This window comes from Mytilus edulis, chromosome 4 (genome assembly GCF_963676685.1).
Source record: "Mytilus edulis chromosome 4, xbMytEdul2.2, whole genome shotgun sequence".
NCBI classification, from domain to species: domain Eukaryota; kingdom Metazoa; phylum Mollusca; class Bivalvia; order Mytilida; family Mytilidae; genus Mytilus; species Mytilus edulis.
In genome coordinates, this window is record NC_092347.1 from 18,568,833 (window position 1) to 18,596,678 (window position 27,846).

General features: G+C 29.4%; 1 protein-coding gene across 1 annotated transcript in view; it reads right to left on the reverse strand.

Annotated features, from left to right (window-relative positions):
* The window catches only part of LOC139519124 (acetylcholine receptor subunit alpha-type acr-16-like), a 50,839-nt gene that overhangs the window by 12,289 nt on the left and 10,704 nt on the right, over positions 1 to 27,846 (reverse strand). Inside the window, exon 2 of the mRNA XM_071310940.1 lies at positions 1,234 to 1,421. Within this exon, the coding sequence (XP_071167041.1) occupies positions 1,234 to 1,421 (188 nt within the window). The remainder of the gene's footprint in view (positions 1 to 1,233; positions 1,422 to 27,846) is intronic.

Sequence of the window (27,846 nt, forward strand, 5' to 3'; positions counted from 1 at the left end):
ACGCAAATGTTTCCGGAAACTCTCTAAATCAAATGAACAGTAAATTTACATTTCACATTAAAATAATTGCAAGTGAGAACATAATATCATTATGTAACATAGATAAGTAAGTTTGCAGACGACACATATTTTTCCTGACGTATATTACAGACTCACAAAAGACAGCTGTTATTTATCGACAAACAATTGATTCTTATATCAATGTTTTGCAGTAATTAGGATCATTTGGAAATTGTACATTTACCCGCAGAATATTTCTAATTATATAAGTTTTAAATTGACTGATTTGTTTATAAAACTATTCCATGAGTATTTTTTATTTTCAAATCTAATTCAGGATTTAAACTGTTTTAGTATCTTGACTACTATCAAGGAACGTCCTGTGGAATTTTGTAATACAACATAGAAATAATAGAATGATTACTTTTCTGAGCGTAAAATCTCATCTGATATTTTATATCAATTTATTTAATGGTTCATTCAATTTAGGTGGTGTTCTTTTGACTTTCTATCCACTCTACACTACACTCTTATAAACTTCTATCAAACCAGGTTATAATATTTAAGCAAGTCTGGGTTTGTAATGAAAAGAAAGATTTGCAAGAATTCTAGAACTGTGATGGGGTTATATAAAACTGTTAACTTACTCCAGGACAACATTTTTATGTAAGGTATGACATCAAATACTATCGACTTGGTAGTAGGTATTTCAACTGCTTGCCGATGTGATCATCTCATCAAACTTCAAATAAGCATTGAAGAATGTTTACCCTTTTCATTAAAGAAAGATTTTTTAGAGTTGCATCACATCAATATGCAATACGATTTTTCCAAAGACCATTTGATCTATTTATTTATTAGACAATATTTTATTAAATAATTGTGTATGAGTGCAGTGAAGAAGGTCAAACAGTCATCACAAGCGCATAATTTATTCGATTCATTCAAAGAGCTTTTCACTTGTTTACGCCTCATAAAATTATTCATTTTTTTTTACAAATAATACAAACAATTAAAACAAGTTAATTCTAGTAACTCCAAAGGATGAAAAGGAGAGCTAAAAATGCATTTACTCGAAGAACTTGAAGGTGGTAGGGAGTGTATTATTGTTAATTTTCTTGTTCTTTGTTAGTAATGGGTATTAGTTTCATTTGTAAGCGTCACACTTCTGTTTTGTTTATTTTAAAGATACATTTATCCAACTATGTGTACATATAGATAAGTTTAACTTACAACATCTAAGACTTGTGTTAGTGATATGCCTAATCTAATGATAACTGGTGTTGTAGCCTGGTACACGGGCCGTGATGATCGGTCGTAATTACGTAGAAGTCTATATAATAATCTTTGTTCTTCGGTCATATCCTCGGGTGCTATCTGGTTCTGTTTTAAAAAGTAGCTATTGGCGTACATGTCATCAGCTGTTGAAATAGAAAATATAAGTGTACTAAGATTTTATTATGATTAACTTGACCTCAATAGAAATACTCTGTTTACATTGTAACTTATAAGAAAATTGCTTTTTTTCTTTTAATATGGATAATCTGATATCTTCTCAACAGATCTAGATAACATACAGGTTTATATAACTATAATCTGAAAAATACAATGAGGGAAAACCGTTAAAATATGTTTTTTTTGTGTGAAAATAATCTTTACTTTTGAGGCAGTGCATTTGTAAAACGTCAATAATTTGTTTTTCCTTATACATGAAAGTAATACTTATATCAAATTATTTTTTAGATGAAAGATGAGACAAGATAAGACGAGATGAAACAGTTCTTTGTAAATGGTTTATATCAATTTTAAAATAATCAAAAGCATAGCATTTGTTTTTCGACGACGAGGGGAAATATTACATTACATATATTCGATGTTTTTCATTTAAAGCTAATTGTTATAAAAAAGAACAACAAGAAGCAAAGATGACTTAAATTATGTCCATATTTTAAGTATAATTTTCCACAATTCATGATTGCTTTTCATCGACAGTAGACATCATTAAATCAATTTATATTGACAGCAAGCAGGCATCAAAAACAAATTCTAGTTTCAGATAGTAAGAAAGAAGAAAACTACAACAACAAAAACTGGAACATGATATGTTATCTAATATTATCGCAGCGTTAATTATGTAAGTCATTTTGTTTTAAAATATGAAAAAAATTACGAGAAAATACATATTGTCTTTTATCTTTTTATGGTTCTGGTAATAAAAAACCGATTTTCAAATCCCTTTGTTTGCAACTGTCTGCCACCACTTTCCTAATCTACATATCTATATGAACGACAGGAATTACGTAAGAATATTGTAAAATTAGTTTTTCAGTCTTAACGCGGAGGTGATCCTACGACAATACATAATTAAGTTTGTCAATAAAATGTTGCTCTTTATTTCTAGTCCCATTATCTAATTCTTATGAAAATATTTATTCGCATTTTTGAAATCTGGAAAAATACCCATACAAGTCGAACATCTTTCATAACTGAATTGATGAAAATAAGGCAAACAAGTTAAATTTTGAAGATTGAAAATTTATAATGTGAAGAAAATACTCAATCCAAGAATTTAATAATGTCACTTGAATGTGATATATAAGATAAGATTAAGCATTATATATACATATTTGTTACGACTATTCTGTATTATCGGTAATTCGTATATTTTCCCTTTGATCTTACTGCCTAATATTTTCGAGTATCAACGTACTGGCTGTATCACTGAAAATATTAGGCAATACATTGTGTGACGTCATAATTATCGATAAACAGAATGATAGGTAGTTTCGTTTTTGATACTGACTATATCATGTGGAATATCTTAACTCGCCTTAATGGGCTCGTCTAGATATTCCACATGATATAGTCAGTATCAAAAACGAAACTACCCATTATTCTATATGTATCGATAGATACATTGACGTACATTGTATCTATCACAAATGCAATCTTAATAACAATTGTAATTGTCATTGTAAGGTCTTCAAAATACCTCAAATTTAACAGAACAAGTCTTTTTCTGTTTCAAATTAGAATAGTTGACGAAAGACATAGCTTTCTGTAAATTATACCATTATGAACATTCCATATGTACGTAGCAACGTTCTATAAAGAACTACATGTTTCCTTGCATATACATTCATCTTGGTACAATTTAAATCAAACTTTGCGTTTCAGGATCGAAAATCAGTAATAATATATATATATAAACGCCTAAAAAGTGTACACAACAACTCCAAATATAAAAAAAGGTAACTATAAATGTAATTATTTAGAAATATTTCGGATAACAGATATCCTTCGTCAGTCAGATTCTGATGTTAAAAGCTAGTTATAAGTACTAGTTTAGTACGTAGCTTTTTTATTTAATATATTATTTAAAGAGGTTTGTCAAGTGTCAAAGTCTACATTTTATATTTGTAATTTTGTGTGTTTTATATGTTATAAAGATATATATGTTTATCTTTATTTTTTTAGCAATAGAAATAGATTACGAAACATCAACAACAAAAAAAAACTTGATATTGCTAGATATATTGATAAAAAAATCTGCATTTAACTTATTTCATTTAACATTGAAATCTTTTTATACGACGTCCCTTTTTAACGTCGATATGTATATATTCATTTTGTACAGGTATTGCACGACGTAAGAATGAACTCATATGTGTGTGTTTATTTCCTCTTTAGTTTATAAAGTGTCATCTGTTTAACATGCATCGGACTAATCTCTTTATTTCCTAGATATTTTGAGTGATGTTTTATGACATGAATTTCAACTTGTAGTAAATAGACATCAGAAGATGTGGTATGATTGCCAATGAGAAAACTCTCCAATTAAATCACAATTTACAAAAGAAAACCGTTATAGCTATAGGTCAAAGTACTACCTGAATCACGGAGCATTGTCTCACATTGAACAGCAAGCTATAAAGGGCCCAAAGATATGGCTAGTGTTAAACCATTCAAACAGGACAACCAACAGTCTAATCTATATATGATAACGAACCAACGGTCTAATCTATATATGATAACGAACCAACGGTCTAATCTATATATGATAACGAGAAACGAGAACACTTTGAAACCACACTAACAGTCAGCTCTTTTTCCTTTATGAAAAGGGGTTTATTTAGGAAAGGAAAACAACAGAATGTATAACCTATTTCATTTTTTGTAAGAACATATTCTATGGCACGTTATGATTTAACCATTGCCTTTTCCCAATTTCCAAGCGTCAATAACAAAAAGCTGTTATATTCTGATAAAATGTACGTGAGAAATCATGGCCACTTAGTGATGTATCTATCTTTCTTGTGTGTAAAGCGGATGTGCCTTTTTAAACATCACTTGTGTTATATTAATCGTATACATGCTGATTATGCTTTCATCTTACCAATACTGAGCGAGTTATAATTGAACACGTTGTTAAACAAATTTATATTCATATGATGAAGACATAATCTTTCAATCAGTTTAATTGAGGTCTGGAGCTGGCATGTCAGTTAACTGCTAGTAGTCTGTTGTTATTTATGTATTATTGTCATTTTATTTATTTTCTTTTGTTACATCTTTTGACATCGGACTCGGACTTCTCTTGAACTGAATTTTAATGTGCGTATTGTTATTCTTTTACTTTTCTACATTGGCTAGAGGTATAGGGGGAGGGTTGAGATCTCATAAACATGTTTAACCCCGCCGCAATTTTGCGCCTGTCCCAAGTCAGGAGCCTCTGGCCTTTGTTAGTCTTGTATGATTTTAAATTTTAGTTTCTTGTGTATAATTCGGAGTTTAGTATGACGTCCATTATCACTGTACTATTATGCATATTTTAGGGGCCAGCTGAAGGACACCTACGGGTGCGGGAATTCTCGCTACATTGAAGACCCATTGGTTGCCTTCGGCTGTTGTTTGCTCGATGGTCGGGTGGTTGTCGCTTTGACATATTCACCATTTCCTTTCTCAATTTTATTATAATAAATGAAATCGAAAATTTAACATTTTACCAGTTGTAATATATGAATAATTTCATTTCAAATATTATATTCCTTGATCTGAAACAGCTAAAGATATAGAGTATGCTGGTTTGCTTTGAAATATTCTTTTTGAAATTTAAAAGACAGAGTCGTATTTGATTTCTTAGGATGACATTAATACAAATTATTGATATAAATTCACTGTCGCATCTAATAGGATTTTTAATTGAAAAAATCAACTAAATCTGGCATCACGTTACGCATATTGTATACCTATTTGCAAGATTCCTTTCTTTAAAGTAAAAGAGTAAAATAAAATATCGAACTCAAACGAAATTCTTAAACGAAAAGTCATTTCATAAATGGCAAAATTAAAAGTTTAAACAAATTAAACGAATGGAAAGTTCCATAATCCTGACTTTATACAGGTATTTTCTTATGTACAAAATGGTGCATTAATCTGGTTTTATAGCTAACTAAACATTTCACCTGTTTGACAGTCGGGTATAGTTTCATTATGTTATCCCCAATGTGTGAGAAAAATAAAAAGACATAATAGGTAAAAATGTCAAGAAATGAGGAATAAAGTAACGACAACGACAGTATATCAGCAATTATTCTAAGCACAATCGTAGTGAGGATGTTTTTTGTTCGTTTTTATTATACTTTGTATTAGTCATGCTACTTTAAGCTAAGTTCCTTAATTTTCAGATGTCGATATTAATACACGTCAATGAAATAAAGCTGCAGAACTGAATATAAAATATTTATACATAAATGTATGCAACATATATAAATATCCGTTATTTCCTTTTTAGCTTCCGTTTCGTTATTAATGTTTTCATCGTTTGTGCCAAAAAAGTAACAAAAGACTATTTTTGGCTTCAAATGGAAACATTACATAAATGTTAAACACGTTCTGATAGATTTATAGCGAAACACACTGGATAACGTGAATAGCCTAACATCATTTCAGTCATATAAAATTGAGAAGGGAATATACATATAATGATATTATAACTGTCAGCAATTTATAGGAAATCGGTCAACGTAAACCAGACAGCAAATATAAATTACAAAGAAAGTAAAACGCATCTATATCACAGATCAAAATATCGTCTTCATCATTCAAACATCTATACAATATAAAAACCTCTGAATTGCCCCTAATTCTATAAGTACTGAATAAATTAAACAGATGCAATCAAGGATTAACCTTCAACATAAAAAAAACATGTTTTCCTTGAACTGTTATATTCTTTTGTTTCGTCAAGGTCTTCTACGTTTTGTATTCATGAAATAGATATTGAAACATGCAATAGACTTCACGATATAATCTACATAAAACGGGATGATTTTAATTTTTATAATTGTCAACTTCCCATTTCTCAGCTGTCATACCCTCAACGATATCAATTGTTCTGCACCAGATGCGCATTCAATCCTCTTTTTCATAGTAGTTCGTTAAAATTCTCAATTAATACATTGCACTAGTGCTAATTCACACTATTCTGACTTCATTAACGAGAATGTGCTTCTGATACATATACTGCTTAAAAGAATAATTAAGAATAATGACTGAATCGACACTGCATAAATTTTACGGTCAACATCACAAATGGTCAACCAACACGATGTGTTTGTTCCTAACTTTCAAGCGCCCTATCGAAATGTGTTTGTGGTCTTCAATCTTTTAGATACCAAAAATGGCAGCTTGACGATTATGTATTATTCCCGAATGTAACATTTTGACAAAATCAATATATAAAAAGATATACGAAGATGTGGTACGAGTGTCAATAAGACAACTCTGAAAGTCATAATTTGTAAAAGTATACTACTTAATGTCAAAGTACGGTCTTCAACAGGGAGCCTTGACTCACACCGAAATTTGTTAATGGCGGGTGGTGCAAGCTTAGGAGGAGTTGCTCATTAAGTCCCCGCAAATGATCTTGCTCCCTTACTGAGTTTATAGGATTCATTCAGGTTTTATTTGTTGCCTTGAGTTTTGAATTTTATAAACTATTGTTGGTGCCAACAAGGTATAGTTCTGTCAAAATGCCTCATTAAAATTCATCATATAGTATAAAACGTATATATGTATTTTTAAGTTGTTCATGTGTCTTGAATAACAGGTATAATGTTTGAGAACTCCGAACACGTGAACTCAAGATTTATCACTATTTAACCATTAAAGTATTATTGCTACACCGTTAGTGTAAATGAAATATAAACTTTTGTTGACAATTAAAAGTCTGTGACGTAAAACTATTTAATGTTTCGACAATTTTACCACGGAATAACCTCAAGCTCAAGATGTCACTATGACTGGTTATAAGAACTTAAAATCGCTACTTAAGTATACATGTGGGTCCTATCAGATTCCCTCTAGCGCGATTGTTTATTAAAGCTAAATGGCTCTAGTCTAATGTCAATCCATGTGTAGATAATCGCACACATTTGCGTGTATATTCATTTTGCTAATTGTGGTGTCTTTAAAAGAAATATTTGATCTTGTCATATGATGCAGATCTAGTATCTAAAAACGGAACTTCATGTTCAAGAATCCTTACAAGACATCATTGCATTTCAGTTAATTGTAGACGAAACAGAGTCACATAATACATGAAAATCTTTTTAATAAGCTTAAGTCGTAGAAAGAAATACATCAAAATGTTCAAATTGATATAAAATCATGTTAAGTCTAACATAACAGTTACAATATACTGCACCAGATGTGTGTTTTACAATTATTGTTAAAATCTCTTCAGTGATCCCCGAGGTCTAAATATTACAAAAACCTCATTACTATAAAAACGTTAAAGACACAAGTAAACCAAACATAATTAAATAAGGATGGCCGAATCTCCACAAGGAATTCGATCTGTGCATGAGAAAAGGAGGGCGAAAGATATATTCCTTTATCTAGAATAAGTTCTAAAAAAATAAGCAAAACTTTAATTTGCCTCCTTTAAAGTTCATTAATGTGGTATCTTCAGATTTATCAAATGCATCTGATCGTAATCAAGGTATGAAACCTCGACGATTTCAAATGCGGATGAATTATCTTAAACTTAATTAATAGCTTTTATTTATTGCAAATCACAGTAAAATACTAATAAATTAAGTGATTTTCCAATACTTTTCCCAAATCAACTTTATATATATACGGCAGTATTATAACGATTGTAGTATTTAAATGCAAGGCTTAATGCAAATCATGTATTGAAAACTATTGAAAACTCTAGGGAACAGGTGTCTTAAAAGCTTGAATTTCTTCTTCTACCCATTATTATATCATCAATTCTTATATTTGATCAGCAAGTATAGTAGTAATGCTTCTTAGAAATATTGATAAGATATTTTCTGCTTAGCCTTGAACTACTGATCAAGTTGACAATATTCCCGAGAGAAACATATTCAACAACTGAATGAATTGTACTGCAGGGATTCAGACCGACCTATGGTTTTTTTAATAGATGAAGTGATATAAGTGTAATATGACATATCGTGCTTCTTCTCTCTAATGATATCAAGCTTTCCTATTAGAATTAGGACAAAAAGAAGAAGAACAATTAAAAATGGTGTGCGTCTAAAGCTCTTTTCTACGATTATCTCAGTCAGAAACGCTCCGAAATAATAAAATAATGAAAGTCAAGGATGTATATATATATATTCTATAATAATAATGATAATAATAATAATAATAATAATAATAATAATAATAATAATAATAATAATAATAATAATAATAATAATAATAATAATAATAAAAACAATAATAATAATAATAATAATAATAATAATAATAATAATAATAATAATAATAATAATAATAATAATAATAATAATAATAATAATAATAATAATAATAATAGTTATAATAATAATAATAATAATAATAATGATAATGATAATGATAATGATAATGATAATAATAATAATAATAATAATAATAATAATAATAATAATAATAATAAAAATAATATTAGAAATAGTATTAGTAATGATAACAGAATAATAATAAAAAGAATAATAATAATAATAATGATAATGATAAAAATGATAACAATACTAATAATGATAATGATAAAAATGATAACAATACTAATAATGATAAAAATGATAACAATTATAGGAATAAATAATAACTTTTTTTGTAATAAACAATTGAAAAAGAGAACGATAAAAAGAAATAGTTCAAAAATTTAAAAATATAGTGTCACAATTTTTATGATGAAATATACCCTTTTTGTTTGGCTAAGTGCTTATTTTTAACGCTTGACTGACATTGCGTAATATCTAACGGTTATAATAAAATGAGTAAACATTCACATTCATGTGTGATCATATATTATTTTATTTTAATTCAACACATCATTCAGTATAATAAAAAAGACATTGATGCGTTTGCGTGAAGATGTACACTAAATATTATTGTATTTTTTTTTCTCAATTGGCACAATCAAAGAATGAAATGTTGTCTTATCTTTATCCAAAAAGTATACAATGGGTCATGTACATTGTAAAGTATAGCTATTCTGGACTTTAATGCAAGAAGTTAGTATAATGCATTAGTTTATTAATGACTTGCTTCATATCAATTGCACTCAGATTGCTTTTTGCTTTTGAATCACTATAAACATTTCCTATGAATTATGGATACTAAAAGTATCAAAACTATCATTTTTGAATAAATTGATATACAATAATGGTATCATGAATCGATTGTCAGTATTTTCGTCTATATTTTGTCGTTGAATTTTAACATGATTACCAAAAATAAAACTTACTAGCATTTCATACATTTTATGTATTCATATAAATTGAAAGAATATTTGATACATCTATACATTTGTATAGTGAGTGAATAATTTTCATGTTTATTATTGTCAAAACTGTATGTTACATGACGCCTATAAACCTTTTAACATTAAAGTTGATTTGTAAATTTGTCTGAATGTGTTAGTCGTGGGCAACCATTCGATAATGAAATTTATTTAAATCATTCAACAGGCAAATAGTTTTCAAAGGTACCATGATTATAACATGTAAATAACATGTAAAAATAAATGATGCTAACCTTTTTACTTAACTTTTCGACTTAAGGTAGATAGGGTGTCTTCCTCCATCTTGGATTTAGAAATACAAGAAAACAAGGTCTAGATCTTTAATAGAATGTGCAAATTTTGAGAGTAGTAGGAAATTCATGTGTAAGAACTTTCATTTCAATATAGAAAATGACATTTTGTATCATATTTATGGTTGCTTTTTACAAAAAACAGAAAAATTTTATTTGATTAAATTTTTCCAACTTTGTCACATAAGGGGAAGCAACTCAAATACAAGAGCAGATAATTCTGATACAGGTACTTTTACAATAGAATGTGTTAGGAATTTACCTATTTTATTATGTAGGAAGAAAACGGGTCCGGTGACTCCATTTTTTCTTTTTCTTAACTGAATGCATACTATAAAAGCTATCTTCTCATATGTTATCTCAAAATTCTATGGTGTAGTTTACGCTTTATTGCAGAAAATTAGGTTTTCCATGTATAATGTATAATCTATACAAAATCTGTCAATTTTGGACACCGTGTAGCGTGAAACTAAGCCACGTGACCCATATTTTTTTATTATTGTTTTTAAAAAGCATGATACAATGTAAAAACTACATTTTAGCAAATTATTAAAAAATTCTATGGATTATAATTTAGACACCCCAAATGTTAGATTTTGCCATCTCTTTGTATTATTTCGAACCTGTGTCGTCTGTTATCTTTTCATCTTTTCGCTTATTCATTTGAAGCTACATGGTCAATGTGAACCCAATTTTGAAAGAATATTGCATTTAAGTCAATCTATCAGTTTGAAGCCAACTTGAGAGAATATTGTATTTAGGTCATCATGGTCAACTGGTTTTTAATTCATTTTTAATCAACACGTTTTCGTCTGACTTCGCAGGAGCAGATGTTTTTAAATTCAATGGAAAACTATAAAACAAAAGCCTTTCATGACATATTGCATTTCGTCCAGATTAGACATTAATTCTTGTACAAAAACCATCCAATAAAAATCTATAGAACAAACTTTTAAAATAAAACTAAACGTTATGTTAGCAAAGGCTAAAAACAAACAAACAATAAAATATATAAGAATCGGAAGAAGCTGAGCATAGTAGTACATGTACTTTAGAGATTGTTGTGTGTTAACAGTATATCATCAGACTTTTAAACGCTACATTTCGCAAATACCAACCATTTAATTAACCTATAAGTGATTCGTCTGAACAATGATAATTTAAGAGCATTAATTTCCGATAGTGTAAACATTCTTAGGTACAGCACGGAACTAACAGCATCACTTTTAAAATGAAATAGACAAGTTGCCTCCGCAATGTTAGAAACATCATAAAATAATATTTTATTACATGGGAAACGTAAATGATTATATTGAAAAAGGATAATACTAACTCATAAAAAAACATTAAGCTCCATAAAGTTTTTAAAATGCTAACATTCCGCAAAACATCTAGTATGTAGGAATAAGTTTGAATATTGATTCGTGTAGAAATAAATATTGATTGAGAAAGAAGTAAATTATACGTTTCTCTCTATCATTTGGAATAAAGATATAATGTAAAAAGAATGGGTCAGTATCGTCGAGGAATTTTCTATACAAATTCATGTAAACCTATTATAATGATAATCAAGACATATATTGTGCAGTAGAGTAGGATTTACATAATGACTAGATTTTAGATGATGCAAAAATTCCCTATTTTGTAAAAAATAAAGATTGTAGTAATTTGATATTAAAGTTATAAGGTGTTCGTATGTATAATTATAAGATTGATATATTGTGTAGACTTAGATAAAAGTAATCTCCATGTTGAAATGTGAAAAGGATAAATAAAGACAGGCGTAGTATACCATAACAGAAACATCAATAATAAATACATGAATGTTGGATGTACAAAATACCGAAACACGTCGTATAGCAATGCAAATTCAAAACTTGGTATTAGAGTGGTATATGGGAATATGCTATTTTCGCTATTGAGCAGACAAACGTCATAGAAAAAGACACGACTGGATTTATCCTACAAACAAAAGAAAAAACTAATGTGACAAACAACTAACGAATTCTGACCTACTGGCTCCTGACTTAAGGTACATGATAAAATAAAAATGCTTCTTTAAAAGATGATAGTTTTAGTCATATGTTTCGTATTTATTTCAAATGATTTAGAAATTCAGTCTTAACCAATATTCTTAGGAAGAAAAGTTTTTTCTTCTTTTCAAATATGAACTGACTTATTCTAAGTGTAATACTACCATTGATTTTCCCCAATCAGTCTTTGTTAAATTTGCACTTTTCAAAAAAATGTGCAGAATTTATCTTTGTTTCAAATAAAGAAATACTTGGCATGAGTAAAGTTTTATCCTGTCCAGTACTATAGAAACAAATTCACATAACATTTCATTGCATATAAGAAAATAACCATCATTGGAAGTTAACCAATCAAATGTCTCCCCTTATTTTATCTGTGTACAAGGTTTAGTCACCGTGTAACCTCAAGATTACAAAATTTTCTATAGAAATCCCAAATGAAAAATAATGGTGTTTTGAAATACCCAAGACATATGTTTGTTACACAGAAATGTTTTTACTGCAATAAAATGTAGGATTAATTACCTACAACTGTCAAGGGAATAATTTTTTAGACCTACATGTACTTTCGTATACAACCTGATGTGACGTACCATGATTTGGTGGTATTACACCTTCTAGTTAGAAATGTCCTGCGATACTAGATTTTACAAAATATCCAATGTTAATAAATGTAAAATGAAAAAAACTGTTCATCCTGAATAAAAATGAAATTATATTAATCCGGGTTGAAAAATATTTTTGACATCTTTTGAAAATATAATGTACAAAAGTAATCTTTAATGTTCCCATTTTTGCAGATGACAACTTTTGATTTAACCCCGCGAATAAAGTATTACATTAAGACACACGAAATAACCTTTTGTGTTTCTTTATGGTGTTATTCATTGTAGTATTTTAATCCATTGTTTACCTAACACTTTGTGTTCAGTAAATGATTAGCGTACGTAAAGAAAACAAGACACCAACGCTAAGTAAAAAACTAACATTTAATTGTATTCAAAACAACCGCTATAAATAGTGATCTTTGCATTTGAAACTAGAGGGTTGGCAAAGACTGTGTTGATTTAATGACTAATCATTAAATTGATGTAAAAAATGTCTGATAATTAAAATTTATTTGTATGATTGATTTGACCTTAGTCCTTTATCCCAATATTTGTAAATATATAATTGTTTGTTGATATGCACTTAAGACATTTCGATAGAACAATGTCCTTATCTAGCTTCTCCTGTTCATTGTGACATAGTAAGATTGATTTACTAAAGTACAATTCTTTGAAGTTCTAGTGTCCAAAAAAAGTATCTTTTATTAATGTTTGTATCTATTCGTCAATTTGTGTTCAAACAATAAAAAAATTCGGCATATTTCTTTTGATCTGCTGCTGCAAAGGAAACCAGTTTTAGATTTGCAGATTTCAGTTTTTGGAAATGACCATACATACAAATGCATATATCTAGTTTTATAAATATGAATACCATCGGTTAATAAAAACTCTTATCACATATTTGTTACGAATACATTGGGTTTTGCATATAAAATAACCTCAAAATTGCCTTGGGCAAAAACATAGTATATTGATTATTGTGCCCTAATTCCAAATGACATGACGTCATTGCGTCCTTTACGACTTTTTAATTGCATTTGTGATAAAATGTTTTAAGATTTACCTGTTATGTTTCTTCAAATTGGTTTAAATGAACTTTTTTTCTCTTTTCTGCAAAACTTAAATATGTGATAAATAGATCATAACATTGGCCCTGGTATCATCCCTCGACCCATAGCGGCCCTCGACTAAAGCCTCGAGGGCGATATGGGAGTCTCAGGATGATGCCAGGGCCAATATGGAAAAGGGCATGTTATAATCTATACATAAACATCATAGTCATAATTTTATAGGTATTTAGATATATCCTTTCATTATACTTTCGAGTAACGTACGTACAGTCGAATGCTATGCATAAGATGAAGGACACGCAGAGAATTGATACCGACTATATATGATGATCAATCATAACATGTTTCTGTCGAACTAATACCACTCTTTCCCTTGACATATAAGTGATAAATTAAAGAATTAACACGGCTATCATTCATATTTTGTTTCTGTTTCATTGATTTTTTCACCAATAACAATATATGAAATGCCAATTTATTTTACCAAAACAAGTTCTTTTGTTTGTTTGTAGTGTACTAGCGTCTTTAACATGATGTTTAATTGAAAAAATAATGAAAACATGTTTACTATAATCATTTGGAATCTAACACCTTATGAGTAAATTAAAGCAATGCTTTATTGTCTTCTTGCATTTAAAGGGCAAGAGCTTTGTTTCCGAATAAAATGAAAATATTGCAATATTAATTTTGTTCTATTGAACACAGTCATGCAAAACAAACTAGCTAATTACACTAGCATTAAATTCAACTTGACCATTAGCAAAATAAAACCATATACTGTTGAATTTATTATTATAAATATGTATCAGTTGGAAATGGACAGAAAACATCAGTTCCAAAAGAAACAGTTCAATAGAGTAAATATACTGATCCACAAAATATTGTACTAAAATAAACCAAAACAATCGGCAAAGATTAAATGATCAATGATGTCAGCTACATTTAAATTTGTTTTTATAATATAGTACAACAAAACAGACATATAACGTCTTACATCTGATAAAGAATAACCGACTTGTCTAGCAAAGTATTCCTTACAAACCGGTGCTAGGACTGTCTAACATGTTTTGTGATATTGGAGTATTTCCTTCCTCGGCGTTTGAGTCATCGGTGTGACTGACTTTGAGATGGAGAACAACTTTTTATTACTTCATCGATGCAAAGTAAACATATTGTTAGACCCATCTGCTTTGTTGAAAACATGAACATGATTTCCAGCCTTATATGTCCTTTTATTCGTTTAATTCATATAACCTCTACAGAAAGCAGTGTGACCAATACGTAAAATATATTAATATAGTGGAAATATTTGGTGTATATATATATACTGACAAATGATACAAGTTGTTCAGGAAATACAACAAACTTTACATTTCTAACAACCAAGAATGACAGAAATATTATATATTGTAACATTCGTATTTTCCTTGTTTTGTATCAATTTTGGGTGAATTTGTATTGAAAAATGTTGGTGCATTAAAAGGAACTTTATATAAGTGTTATTATGAAGACATCTGTAAAACCATTGTTCCAATTATTGAGTCAAACATGGACTACAATAGCAGTTAAGAACTGTTTGTAGATTTTGTTTACGTAAACACTTTTACCTGAAATTGAGAATTGAAATACTTGATAATGGGTTCATTCAGTTATTGATGTATTGAAATTCACATAATGCAGCAAATGTTAAATGTATACTGGCAAAGATTATAGCTAAAGTCATGTAAATGTACCTCTACAGTCTACAAAAACATATTAAAGATTATCATGTGTATACTAACAAACATTCCAATGGAATACATATCATAGTTTTAGGTTTTAGTTTTTAGTCGTGTATACTTATCGCAACTTATGGTTTACACGAGACGTGGTATAATCATGGCCGCCAATGGTAAATGTACACTCGAGCAGAAGAAGCTATCACGAGACTACAAAGGCAGTTGATTTGATGAAACAATCGAGATTAAAGATAAACTTTGGTATTTGGCACTGCTGAATCTGTATAACTTGTTATATTATATCAGCTGTTGTCGTTTGACAATTTTATAATGAGATTTCTGTAGGGCGTTATCTACGGCTTCCATTTTTTAATTGAAGTTGAATTAGGCGATATGTAGCTTTTGAATCGTTAAACAGGTTTGTAATTGTTTTCTAAAAGAAATCTGGAATAATAAATTGTTGAATGAATATTATAAAAGGTATTTCTGTACTAAATGTACAATCACGTAGTCGAGTCTGTGTATGATAAACATCGGTTATATTTGCACAACTATATACCATAAGTTCATGGCTTACTGCATGTGCAAGAACGTTCAATAATAGGCAATAATAGATAATTATTGATCGATTTATGACTATTGAACAGCGGTATACTACTGTTGTCTTTAAATTACCTAGTTGCATAAAAAAATACTAATGTTAACAAAACGCACTTGTAAAAATAGAATACAAGTATCTTTAACAATAATTCGACAAAGAAAGTATATCAAGCAACACAATAGATGTCATTAAGTTGTAGGTATTTCAAACAAAAGAGTACCTTTCTTTTACAATCATTCAGTCCTATCAAAACCAAAATCTTCAAATTAATGTTTTACAATACGTAGTCCTGACAGAAAACGAGAACAGATTCATTTCGTACTGATAGCAAACTTTTACGATATTATTTAACAATGACAGCAAAACCTCTATGCAGAGATATTTAAAGTCATTAGTCGAAAATAAACTGATAATTTGATGGCAAAAACGAAAAATGATAAAAACAAATAAAAGTGTACACTCATATAAAAAAAAATATGACGGAGCAACACAAATCCCGCAAAAAAGCGGATGATCTCAGGTGTTTTGAGTTAACGGATCCTGCACTACATGCGACAAAATTGTCAATTCTTTAAGGACTGATATTGGTGAAACATAAATGAATAAATATAAAAACTTGCTATATATCAATCGATCTATAACCAAAAAAAGACATTTACATTCTATCTGTTAACTAAAAAAGTATGGTTTCAAAAATACCGAACTCCGGAGAAAATTTAAAATGAAAAGTCCGTAATCAAACTTATTAAACGATACTTCAAATAAACATTATACTTTAATGTATTAATCTTTGTTCATTTTACATTTTGAAAAAGATATATATAGTATTAAAAAAAACATAATCATGTTGATTTAATGACCTTTTTGGTAAAGTCTTTTGGATTTTATTTTTATCCAAAAAAGGATCTTCAACTTTATACTTTATTTGGACTACATATATATATATATATATTAATTCTAGCCTCACTGGTAAATCTTTTGTTAATGAAACGTGTGTCTGGTGTACAAAATTATAAACCTGGTATATTTGATGAGGTTTTATTGGAATTTCCCTAGGTATTACTGATGATGTCTATTGTAAAAGCACAATGATATTTGCTTTGTCTGGCCAATGAACAATTGATGTTTAGTATTGCTCTATAATATTCATTATCAATTTCATTGAACTCGGAAATAAGACAACATCATCAGGTTATATGAAATTTATTTTTGATCAGTAAAAAAATAAATCTATTTAAGACCGATTCCCGTGAGGAAGCTCTATGAAATGTATTTAAAATTATGTCATTTATACAACAATATTCTTGAAACTTTCACTTTTACCTTATAATTTCTAATTATAAGAGATTTGATATAATGAAAAACTTACACTTTAGCTACAACAAAAAATCCAATTACATTTTTAAGTTTTAAGTTGAACGTTAGGTTTATAGCGTGGAGAAGCCAAACGATGACGACATTGTAGCTTTGACAAATAAATAACTCCATAAAAATAAACTAAATAATAATAACGTCTGAACAATCTTTTTGGTAAAGACCCCCTGATTAACTACTTTTGTTTTCAAATCAGTAATCATCTAAAATGACAAATTTTCATACAAAATGATATATCAGTTATGTTCTACTTTTCTAATCAACTTGTTGAGATATTCGCCAAAATGCAGGTGGTTCTATGATGAAAATATATAAAAGAAATTTATAATTTCTCATTGGAATAAAGAAGTAAACTCGTTTGGAAAAGAGTGAAGTATACAACCGACTTTCAGTGCCAATCTATTCGCCCCAATCCAGATAAAAGAATATTACAATACTTAACATTGAAAAACATGTCTATCTATTTAGAAATTTACATGTAACCCAGACTGCATCAAAGACAACAATAGCTGCATAGACTTAACCGCCATACTTCACACAACGTAATGATACTTTATTTCATCTCTTCTTACTTATATGAAAATGATACTTCAATTTATTCTAATATCTCTCTCTGTAACTATTTGTAAATGTCAATCTACTCTTGGGATACAACTGGCACTTTTCAAAGCTCCTGAATAGCTTATATTCAGTACAAATTACAATACAAATAAAAATATGACGCCTTTCCTTCAAAGACGTTTTACAATAGTATAATACCCCATTATATATTCAAAAAATACGCAGCCAAATGCCTGCAAGTCATGATATGATATGTGTCAGAACACGTGACAGCTCTGGCATTAAAACGGACACATTATTGAATACCTATCACCAATTGACATCAACTTTGCCCATATCTTTACGGAGCAATTGTTATTTGATTGATTTTGTAATATGGGAAGGAAGCAATAAGGCGTAAAAGGAGATGTTAAAATCGGTGTAGTATCAAACGATATAATGCATGGCTTCATACTGTTCCTAATTGTTCATTACACGTGAGGATTCATATCATCTTCAGTTTCGGCCTATTCATGTTGCTCGTATGTTCACAACGTCTAACGTAATTAATAACCAATGCCGTCCTGGCTACAGGGGAGAATTAAAGAAGCCAATAATTTGTGTTTTAAGCACTCAATGACTTTATTTGTTTCAGTTCAACCTGTTAATATTTTGGATCCCATTTGATACATTGTCAATATATATTGTATTGTGACTGACAAAAATAATTGTCTCTTGCGTTCGATTGAACATTATCACAAATGTAAATCATACGGCCTGGCTTATTCAAATTTAAATCCTGTTTCTTAACACATCAGACTAAAGCCTGCAGACGTAAGCCTTTATTAATTAACAAAACGTTGTTTATGTCAAATGTAAATTCAAACGGGAAAGGTTGGTATCCGCAAAGAGACCTTAACCCCAAAACCAATTCAAATATCAAGCCAAAAGCAAATTTCTTTGTTTAATACATTGGCCGATCTTTAAAACTCGTGGAGGATTTAGAGTTGGCTATATTGAATATGCCTTTTTCTATTATTTGATACTGTGCTGCTCTGTTATGTTAGTGAATATGTTGTACGTCAGGAAACACGATTTGATAATCAACTATTTGTTGTTCAACAATGATAAATATAGAGCTCTTTCTATGATAAATATAAAGCTCCTTCTAAGACAAATACTCTTTGGTTTTGTTCATATAAATTTTTTAAGTTTAGTTTGAATATATGTTGTTAACCTTTTGAGTCTTCTTATGTACACAGTGTCTAAATAAACGACAGAACTATTACGTGTTGTTTCGTATTTGTGTACATCTAAAAGCAATCATAAGTTGGGTATAACTTCATTTACCCTGTTAGAGAGTTTCGATTGATAAAAAAATACGATACATTATTCTGATCTCTCTTATTAAGTAACTAACATTTAGCTTGTGACCATACACAAACTAACATTAGAGATGTATCTTAAATTTAAATCCTGTTTCACATCGAACTAAAGCCTGCAGAATAAATAAAGGCAATTGTAGTACACCGCTGTTTGAAATTCATCAATAGATTCAGAAAAAAACAAATCCGGGTTACAAACTAAAACTGAGGGAAACACATCAAACATAAAAGGAGAACTACAACACAAAGGAAACACAACACTAAAATGTAACGTAAAAAGAAAAAAAATGATGGGTTTAACCTGCTCTATTAATTAACAAAAAGTTGTTGATATCAAGTTTGAATTAAAAACAGGAAAGCTTGATACTCTAAAACAAAACTTAACCCCAAAAACCAATTCAAAACTTAAAAAAGTGGTTGTCTCGTGTTTTATTTTAATATTAAGGGGCTTTTATAGCTCCATTTGATTTATTTGCAAATTCTTAAAACTCGTGAAGGATTAAAAGGTAGGTTTATTGAAAAGACTTCTTTCTTTTATTGAATACTATCATACTTTTCAGATATTTTTTTATTGTTGTGTCGTTGAATTATTGTATCAATGATATTTGTCTCTCATGTGTCAATAGTGGAACAATAAGTAATCAACACATCTTTTACACTACACACTACGTACGGGTAGTGCTCAAATTTCACTTCAACTCAATGATTCAATTAATGTGAATGTGTAAAAACGAAATACATAATATGAATATCTATTGTTTGTTGTTAAGATTATAAACATAAAGTTTTTTTTTTTTTTTTTTTTTTTTTTTACATATAAATGATATTTGGTTTTGTTCAATGTATACAATATATACTCTAAGACTTGTTTGAATATAATTTTGTAAACCTTTTGAGTCTTGTTATGTACAGAGTTTGAAAATAAACGTTACGTGTTAATTCGTATTTATTTACATGCAAGCAATACAATCATTAGTTGAGTTTAACTTCATTTACCCTTTTAGTGAGTTTCGATTGATGAAATAATACGATCTATCATTCTGATCTCTCTAATTAAGTAACAAATATTTGGCTTGTGACCATACACAAACTAACAATAGAACTGTAACTATATAAAATCAATATTATTAGAAATTAAAGCATGTATGATTGATAACCATTATACAACATTATAGATTGTTTTAATAAATAGGAAAAAAACACCTCCAACAGTTAGACAAACAGAGAATTGAAAACTCACAAATAGTCTAGGATTTATTTCAATACTCTAAAGAAAGTGGTACTATTAATCGGCACATTAAAATTCATAATATCAAAGCCTAAACAAAATCCATTAAGCAGACAATCAGAGAACTGAATTTGCCATAATTTTGTTGAATATATTAGTAGTAGTTTTGTAATCGTATTTCACATAAATACCCAGCTATCAAAACAATTTCGAATCTTAAATTTTGTTTTGATAATTAAGTTTGCTTTTTACTGTGTAACGAGTAAAAGACACTTAAAATATCCTTGATTTTCTAATGCATATTCGTTTCATTGTTTTTTAAATCTGCATTTATACCACAACAATTAAAATGGGGTTGCATACTAAACCAACGTTATGATTTTTTATAGTAAATAAATACATCAACTATAAAAGGAAAACAACGAAATAACAGAACACAGACGTGCAACAAATAACAAGGAAACATACATAGAAACGAACTATAAAATAGAACAAAATTTTTTACAATATTTGAAGCACATAATATATATTTATATTATTTCTTAAGCATAGAAAAAAAAGTACACGAAACCTTCCAGCAACACAAATGCCATCGATAACTTGCAATATATCTGATATTCTAGCTGAGCTATTATAACGTATTATAGAGTTCTAAATACATTGTGATTGTCATTAGAAAAATGTGTCCGTAATTTCTATTCCATATCTTGTTATTTTCTACCTCAAATAAGACCTAATTATTAATTATAACTTAAAAAAGTTAAGATTCTATCTGAATTTTATTATTTTATTTATCGACATATTTTTATATCTTTGTTTTCAATCTCATTAAAAAAAAAAGGCGAAAACCATGGTCATTGTATGTGCGAGACCCTTATGGATATTCGATGTCGTTATGCAACTCATACGTAGTAGTAAAAATGGTTGTACGTACACAACCGGTTATTGTGTTAATAAATACTAAATAAAAAAAATGGAGGAGAATAAATAATAGTGTTTATTTCATTAAGTTCATATTTGCCATTGACCATAATATATGTTTTTTGCAAGACGTAACTATTGAACCACCGGTTTAAGTTTATTGACACGCTTGTACGTTGTTTTTGTATATATCTTTATTCTCATAAAGCCAATGCATTACATCAGTACAGAGCTAACAACAATAACTATTTACAATATATACAAAGTCGTGTAAGATTTAGTTGAATTTTTCAATTGAAAATACCTTTAGACAATAACAATCAAAACCAAGGAGTAAAGAAAGACTCAAAAAAACAAAAGACATTTACATCAACAGTTATAAATAATAAATAAGAAGCAACACGAACTCCATTAAAAACCGGGAGTGAAATCAGGTGCCCCGGAAGAGTAAGCGTTTCATGCACCGTATACGACACCCGTCGTGTTATTTCTTTGTTCAGTTCGGTAATGATGGAAGGTTATTATGACTGAGAAAGAATATCAGATATGATTTATAACACACTTTTTTCATAATGACCATTCAGCTTATGATGACAACCGTAAAATTTCTTGAGTGATGCCCTTAATTTGATTGATTCATAGCCCTGTCTTAGTAACTTTTAAGAAAGCAGTATTCCTCGTTTAACAAAATCAACGTACTTTGAGCTAGCTCTAGAGGAACGTATCAGTTGATACACATATACTCTATATGCTGGTGCCGCTGGGATTTTGCTACACAGAAATGGAAAGTTGACTATAGGAAAATTAAAATCATCGCGTTTGTCATAAATTTTGATATTCAACCTACCATCAGTAGTCATTTAGAGAAAAAGGTCTAAATATGAAGCAAATTTATCTGTGTCGGTAGTATCTTTAATTTCAAGTTTACTTGGATATATTAAATGTAAGTGATCACTGAATATATTATCATTAAGATACAGTACATCATCAATATACCGAAAGGTGAAATTAAAAGACTGGGCTAATTTCTTTTCTCCTTCCTGTACAAGCCCTTGGATAAATTCGACGACGAATTTATATAAACAGTTTGTATTAATATGTCATCCTTATATGTAGTCAAAGACGACTTGTCTTTTAATTCAGAAAAAGAATAATTCAAAGCAAACCATCACACACTATATCTTTAGCTTTTTCTGATGAAAGAATATTTGAAATGAAATTATTCAGATATTACAACTGGTAATATATTGAATTTTAGATTACATTATTTATTTTTTTTACAACGTGTTCAATTAGAACTTGATCAGTATGGATAAGATGAAAGCATAGTCAGCATGCATTGGGTAAATGTAACACAAATGATGACTAAAAATGCAAATCCGCTTTAAACTCAAAGTCAGATACATCACTAAATGGCCTTGATCTATCACTTACAATTTATCGAGCTCAAAGAATCTTGTAATATCAACACGGGTGTGGAGTAAAAACAAGAACGTGTTCTGTAATCAGTTATCTATGCAGTATGTATATTCTAAAGGATAAACAAAGTTCCATGCTTTTGATTACATTTATTAAATGATATATGGTTCATAATATTTATTGTTGATCAGTCAAGCATCACATCTAATGTTTTAATATCTGCATTTTTTTAATAACGTAAATGCATTTTACTCTTGAAGCATGTGGAAAACTGCTAGACCCAACCATACAAATTGGCTGACAGAAATGTCTATAGATAATGGATATGTTTATTAAAAAAGTGTTAGATACGACCTTATGTTTTCATAAAATCAATTAGGGTTTATTGAAAACTTATATACGTCCAGACTACCAGTTTAAAAAATCAAAGACATAACAGTTGTAGAGTTTCAAAGTTAGGTTAAAGCGGCAGTAGTATACTGATGTTCAATCTCGAAAATCTGTTTAGAAGAGACAAATCTAGGCAACAAACAAACAAACCAGAATGGATATATTAACACGAAGTCAAAGATGTTCGCCGACAAGACAAACGTCTCTTGCTATATATGCACAACCCACTATGTTAATCGACACTCAGTCGGAATAGGTCACCCTTGGCAAAATAAAATACAGATATAACTAGTATCTAAGAAATAAGACCAATAATTTGTGATGATGACTGTAAAATTTGTGTAGTGTCGATGTTAGTCGATTTTTCTTATTACTCTTTTCGAATGGGAAGTTTAATTTACAATGGGAACATTTAAATGATCTCTTTGTGTCGTAGTTTTATTTTAAAGTCGTTCTCTTTGTCAATTTCGAAACCCTAACAAATCCAGATACACACAGATCTTCGTCGTGTAGTTGTATCCTTAATTTCAGGTTCACTTTTTGAGATGTAAACAAGCATTCATAGCCACACCTCTAGACAATGTAGAAACAACAAACGCACACAAATACGCATTGTAAAACTCAGTTTAAAAAGTCAGAGTCGGATGTCAGAATAGGTAACAAAAGAAAATAAGCAAAATGAAGACTAATGGGGACTGATCGTCTACTTACCTGGGTATATACCTCGAAGTGTTTAAACCAATTACAGATACAAATCTTATAATAACGTCACAAGCCTTACCAATGACGCTTTAATCATAAAAGTATGCAAGCCAAATCAATAAAGACATTATACTAAATTCAAAGCTAAAAAAAGTCCTGAAACAGTACCAAATGCGGATAAGAATAGCTATTCCCTGATGTAGAAGAATTTAAGTGTTTTGAATGATTTTTACATTTAATAGCTATATATAGTCACAGATGGATTAGAGAAAATTGAATCATCGATGATATAGCACGTCATGTAAAAAAATCTTTTTTGTCGGTTTAAAGTTGAAATGAATCAAAATACCGCATTATTGGTTCAAATCAGATAAGGTTACACCTTTTGATACAGACTGTAAATAATGTGTTATCAAAACGCTGTATCCTGAAACAAGGCAATCTCAAAATAGTCAGATGGTCTTATATTTCATCTCGGTTTTTAGTCATTACTTTTTAAAAGTCGTAAATGCAATACAGGAGTTTTGTTTTATATATTTCTATATTAAGATATCATTGATGCACAGCTAATTTGTCAATGAGATAAAGAGAGAATGCCTAAATTTACAATAGTCGTGCATTTGAATGTTTAACTCCTATAAGCCGTAAGAAAAACTAATAGTAGACAAAAGCAAAAGTTAACGATAGAAATATCTAAGCCATATACGTCTGCTTATGGGCATACGATACAGTTTTGATAAACACAAACTGTTTTTGTTAAATTATTTGTAAAGTCTATCTATATAAATTTCCTTTAAATTTGTGCATTTTGTTTTTCAAATAAATCATATTTATCAAATGTTCACGAATGTAAAAATAAAATGTCATTTTTTCCTGTATATTTATCAAATTAAAAAAATTGTACTACTTACGTTTTCATAAAAATTGGCAGACATAATCTTTTTACGTAATCAAACCAAATGACATTTTAAAAAAGAGGGGTCCATGAACTCGATTTCAATTTAGATAAGTTTGAATGATAAAATTCAGTAGAAAACTGAATCTTTTCCCGATAAGTCATAGCATATCGTATGCCCTTAAAAAAAATATCTAAGCCATGTACTTCTGCTTTAAAGAAACATACCGAAGCCATTTACTTCTGTCTTGAAGGGGAATATATACAGTGCATATTTCAGCAGAAAGTGAACACTTAGATATATACCTCTAATTATTATCTTTATTTGAACTTACACATCTCTGATTTTGAAATGTGTTTGATTGACTATTCGTGATGAATGTATCTTGAAAAGCGTTTCAGACGCACTGTACTTATAAAGCATTTGACACCCGAAGACCTATTCTAAATATAAGAAAATAAACGCATACAACAATGTATGGTGTTCAAACTCTACAACACGGACAAAACTTCTTTATTGTAAAGTGAAATTTAATGAAGAAAAAAAATGGTGAAAAAACTGCAGCCTACGTTCCAAAGTTGAGAATTTTCAGCAGCATCAACGTCATTACATAATGATTAACCTTATCTAACAAACTGCTACAATGCTGACAACAGAATTAACAGTTTGTGTCTAAATAAAACACATTATGGCTAAAACTTCAAAAGAATATTAACCAGGAAACATAAATTATTTCACAATTAAAAGAAATATTATCACCAAATTCAAGGAAAAAGAAGTTATATGATTCTATATTTATTATCGTAATACATGAAAACAATAATATGAATTGTCAAAATTACCGATAATTACAACACAGCAAATCAACCAGCAACACCCGAATTCTCCAAGCAATATAAACATGGACCTTGATCAAACATTGGTAATTGAATCAACCTGTACGAATCAATATTGCAGATTAGATTCTCAGAGAATATCAAAGGAACGGAAGATGTTTTGTTTTTACATCTTGACAGCTGCCGGAAGGATTTTCAAAGCTGATTTTATTAACGCACAACTAATACTGCGCTAATGTAATCTATGAAGTGACTCTAATGTTTTATAAGAAGGTATTAGATCCGAGTTAAAAGTCAACATTTTATAATTGAGAATCAATATCTGTACTGTTAAAGAAGATTATGAATTTAAAACTACTCGACAGATCAGTTTAAAAAATTACGAAATGATAACAAAGCAAAGGCATTTATGTTGAAGTGAACATTTCTCTCACTTGAAAAGTTCAAATGAAAATATGTCTTAACTCGCGCATAGATGACGTGATATATAGACTTTGCCTGCAGATTCTTAATAAGACGTCCACACTGCATTAACTATCGTAAATACAAATCAAAAGATAAGTCACATATATCACTATTTCGCCTCATTAATGAACAATCTTAGCAAATTAAAGAACAATTGGCAATGGTAAATCAATTGAAGGTTATAAATAATAGTTTGAGTGCAGAATAAAGTCATGCACCTGGTAATTCTCTGCATGTAAATGTCATTTTCCCGTTGTTTTTCTTTTCAAATAGAAGTTAGGCTTAAAGACGTTTTTTTTTCTAATCTACAAACATAAAATCATTGCTTATTACTGTATTTAAACAATGTTGAGTTGTCATCTAACCGAATAAACTGAGTTCAATGCAGTTTTACTAGCACCATTTCATATCTCAATAGAGAATTACAGACATCATGGAACCGTCTTTATATAAGTAATTTTCCAGTATTATTTTTTTCATATTTTCCATTTAAATATATTCTTTAATATCATAAACTCAAAACTATAAATATTTTAACTTATCATATACTTAGACTAAATAACATATGATTTTTACTGTATGATAATAGCATTAAATTAAAACGTAAATTCCATATTTTTCGAATTGGTGCTTAGCGGGCTGATATGAAAAGTTTATCACATGCTTCGATTGTTATCACATGCCTTTCCGTAACGTTATCACATGGCATTCCGGTGATACTCGGCAAATTCCGGAAAATACACCTCAATGCTACGTTTTCAGTGAAAATTATTACGAAATAGTGTACAAAACAATTATTTAGATACTGAAAAGTATATTGTGTAAAATAATAACAAAACAAAAAAAACATAAATAAAGATAAAAAAAACAAACAAACTATTAAATAAATGCATTCTTTATAAGTTTCAAACATAATTTAGAAAGTTACCTTGAAAAGGTTGACTTTTCCAAACAGTGTTCATTATGTATATTGTTGTTTTTTGGGTTTGTCGAGTCGTCCACATTAAAAATGTTTCCTCCTCTGTTGAGGCATATGGTAGAAAGATTTGCAAAATATCGAATGTACTAAATTTGGGTCCGACGTCCGTGAACTTTTCAATCTTTGAACTTCTATTTTGGAACCACGTAAAAGGATCAATATATGAATCTGTTATTTTTCTCCATTGTTGAAGCATATGATAAAAAGATCATAACATGTCATTTTTCATATCGCATGTATTATCAGCCCTCGGTCAATATCTGCCCTCGAGCCATGCGGCTCTTGGGCTGATATTGAACCTAGGGCTGATAATACATGCGATATGAAAAATGCCATGTAATAATCTGATAATATTGTATGGATATCTGTCTGTCATTCAAAAATTAGTATTGATTTGTATGTTTTCAGTTATTTTGGTATTCATTGACATATATCATGTATATTTACATCTCCTTTTTCATACAGAAATGTAGGACAAACCAAACAATAACAGATATGCAAATATTAGAACAGCTAGGTGAAATGTAGGCTGTCATTGTGTTCACTCATAACATGCATAAGTTGC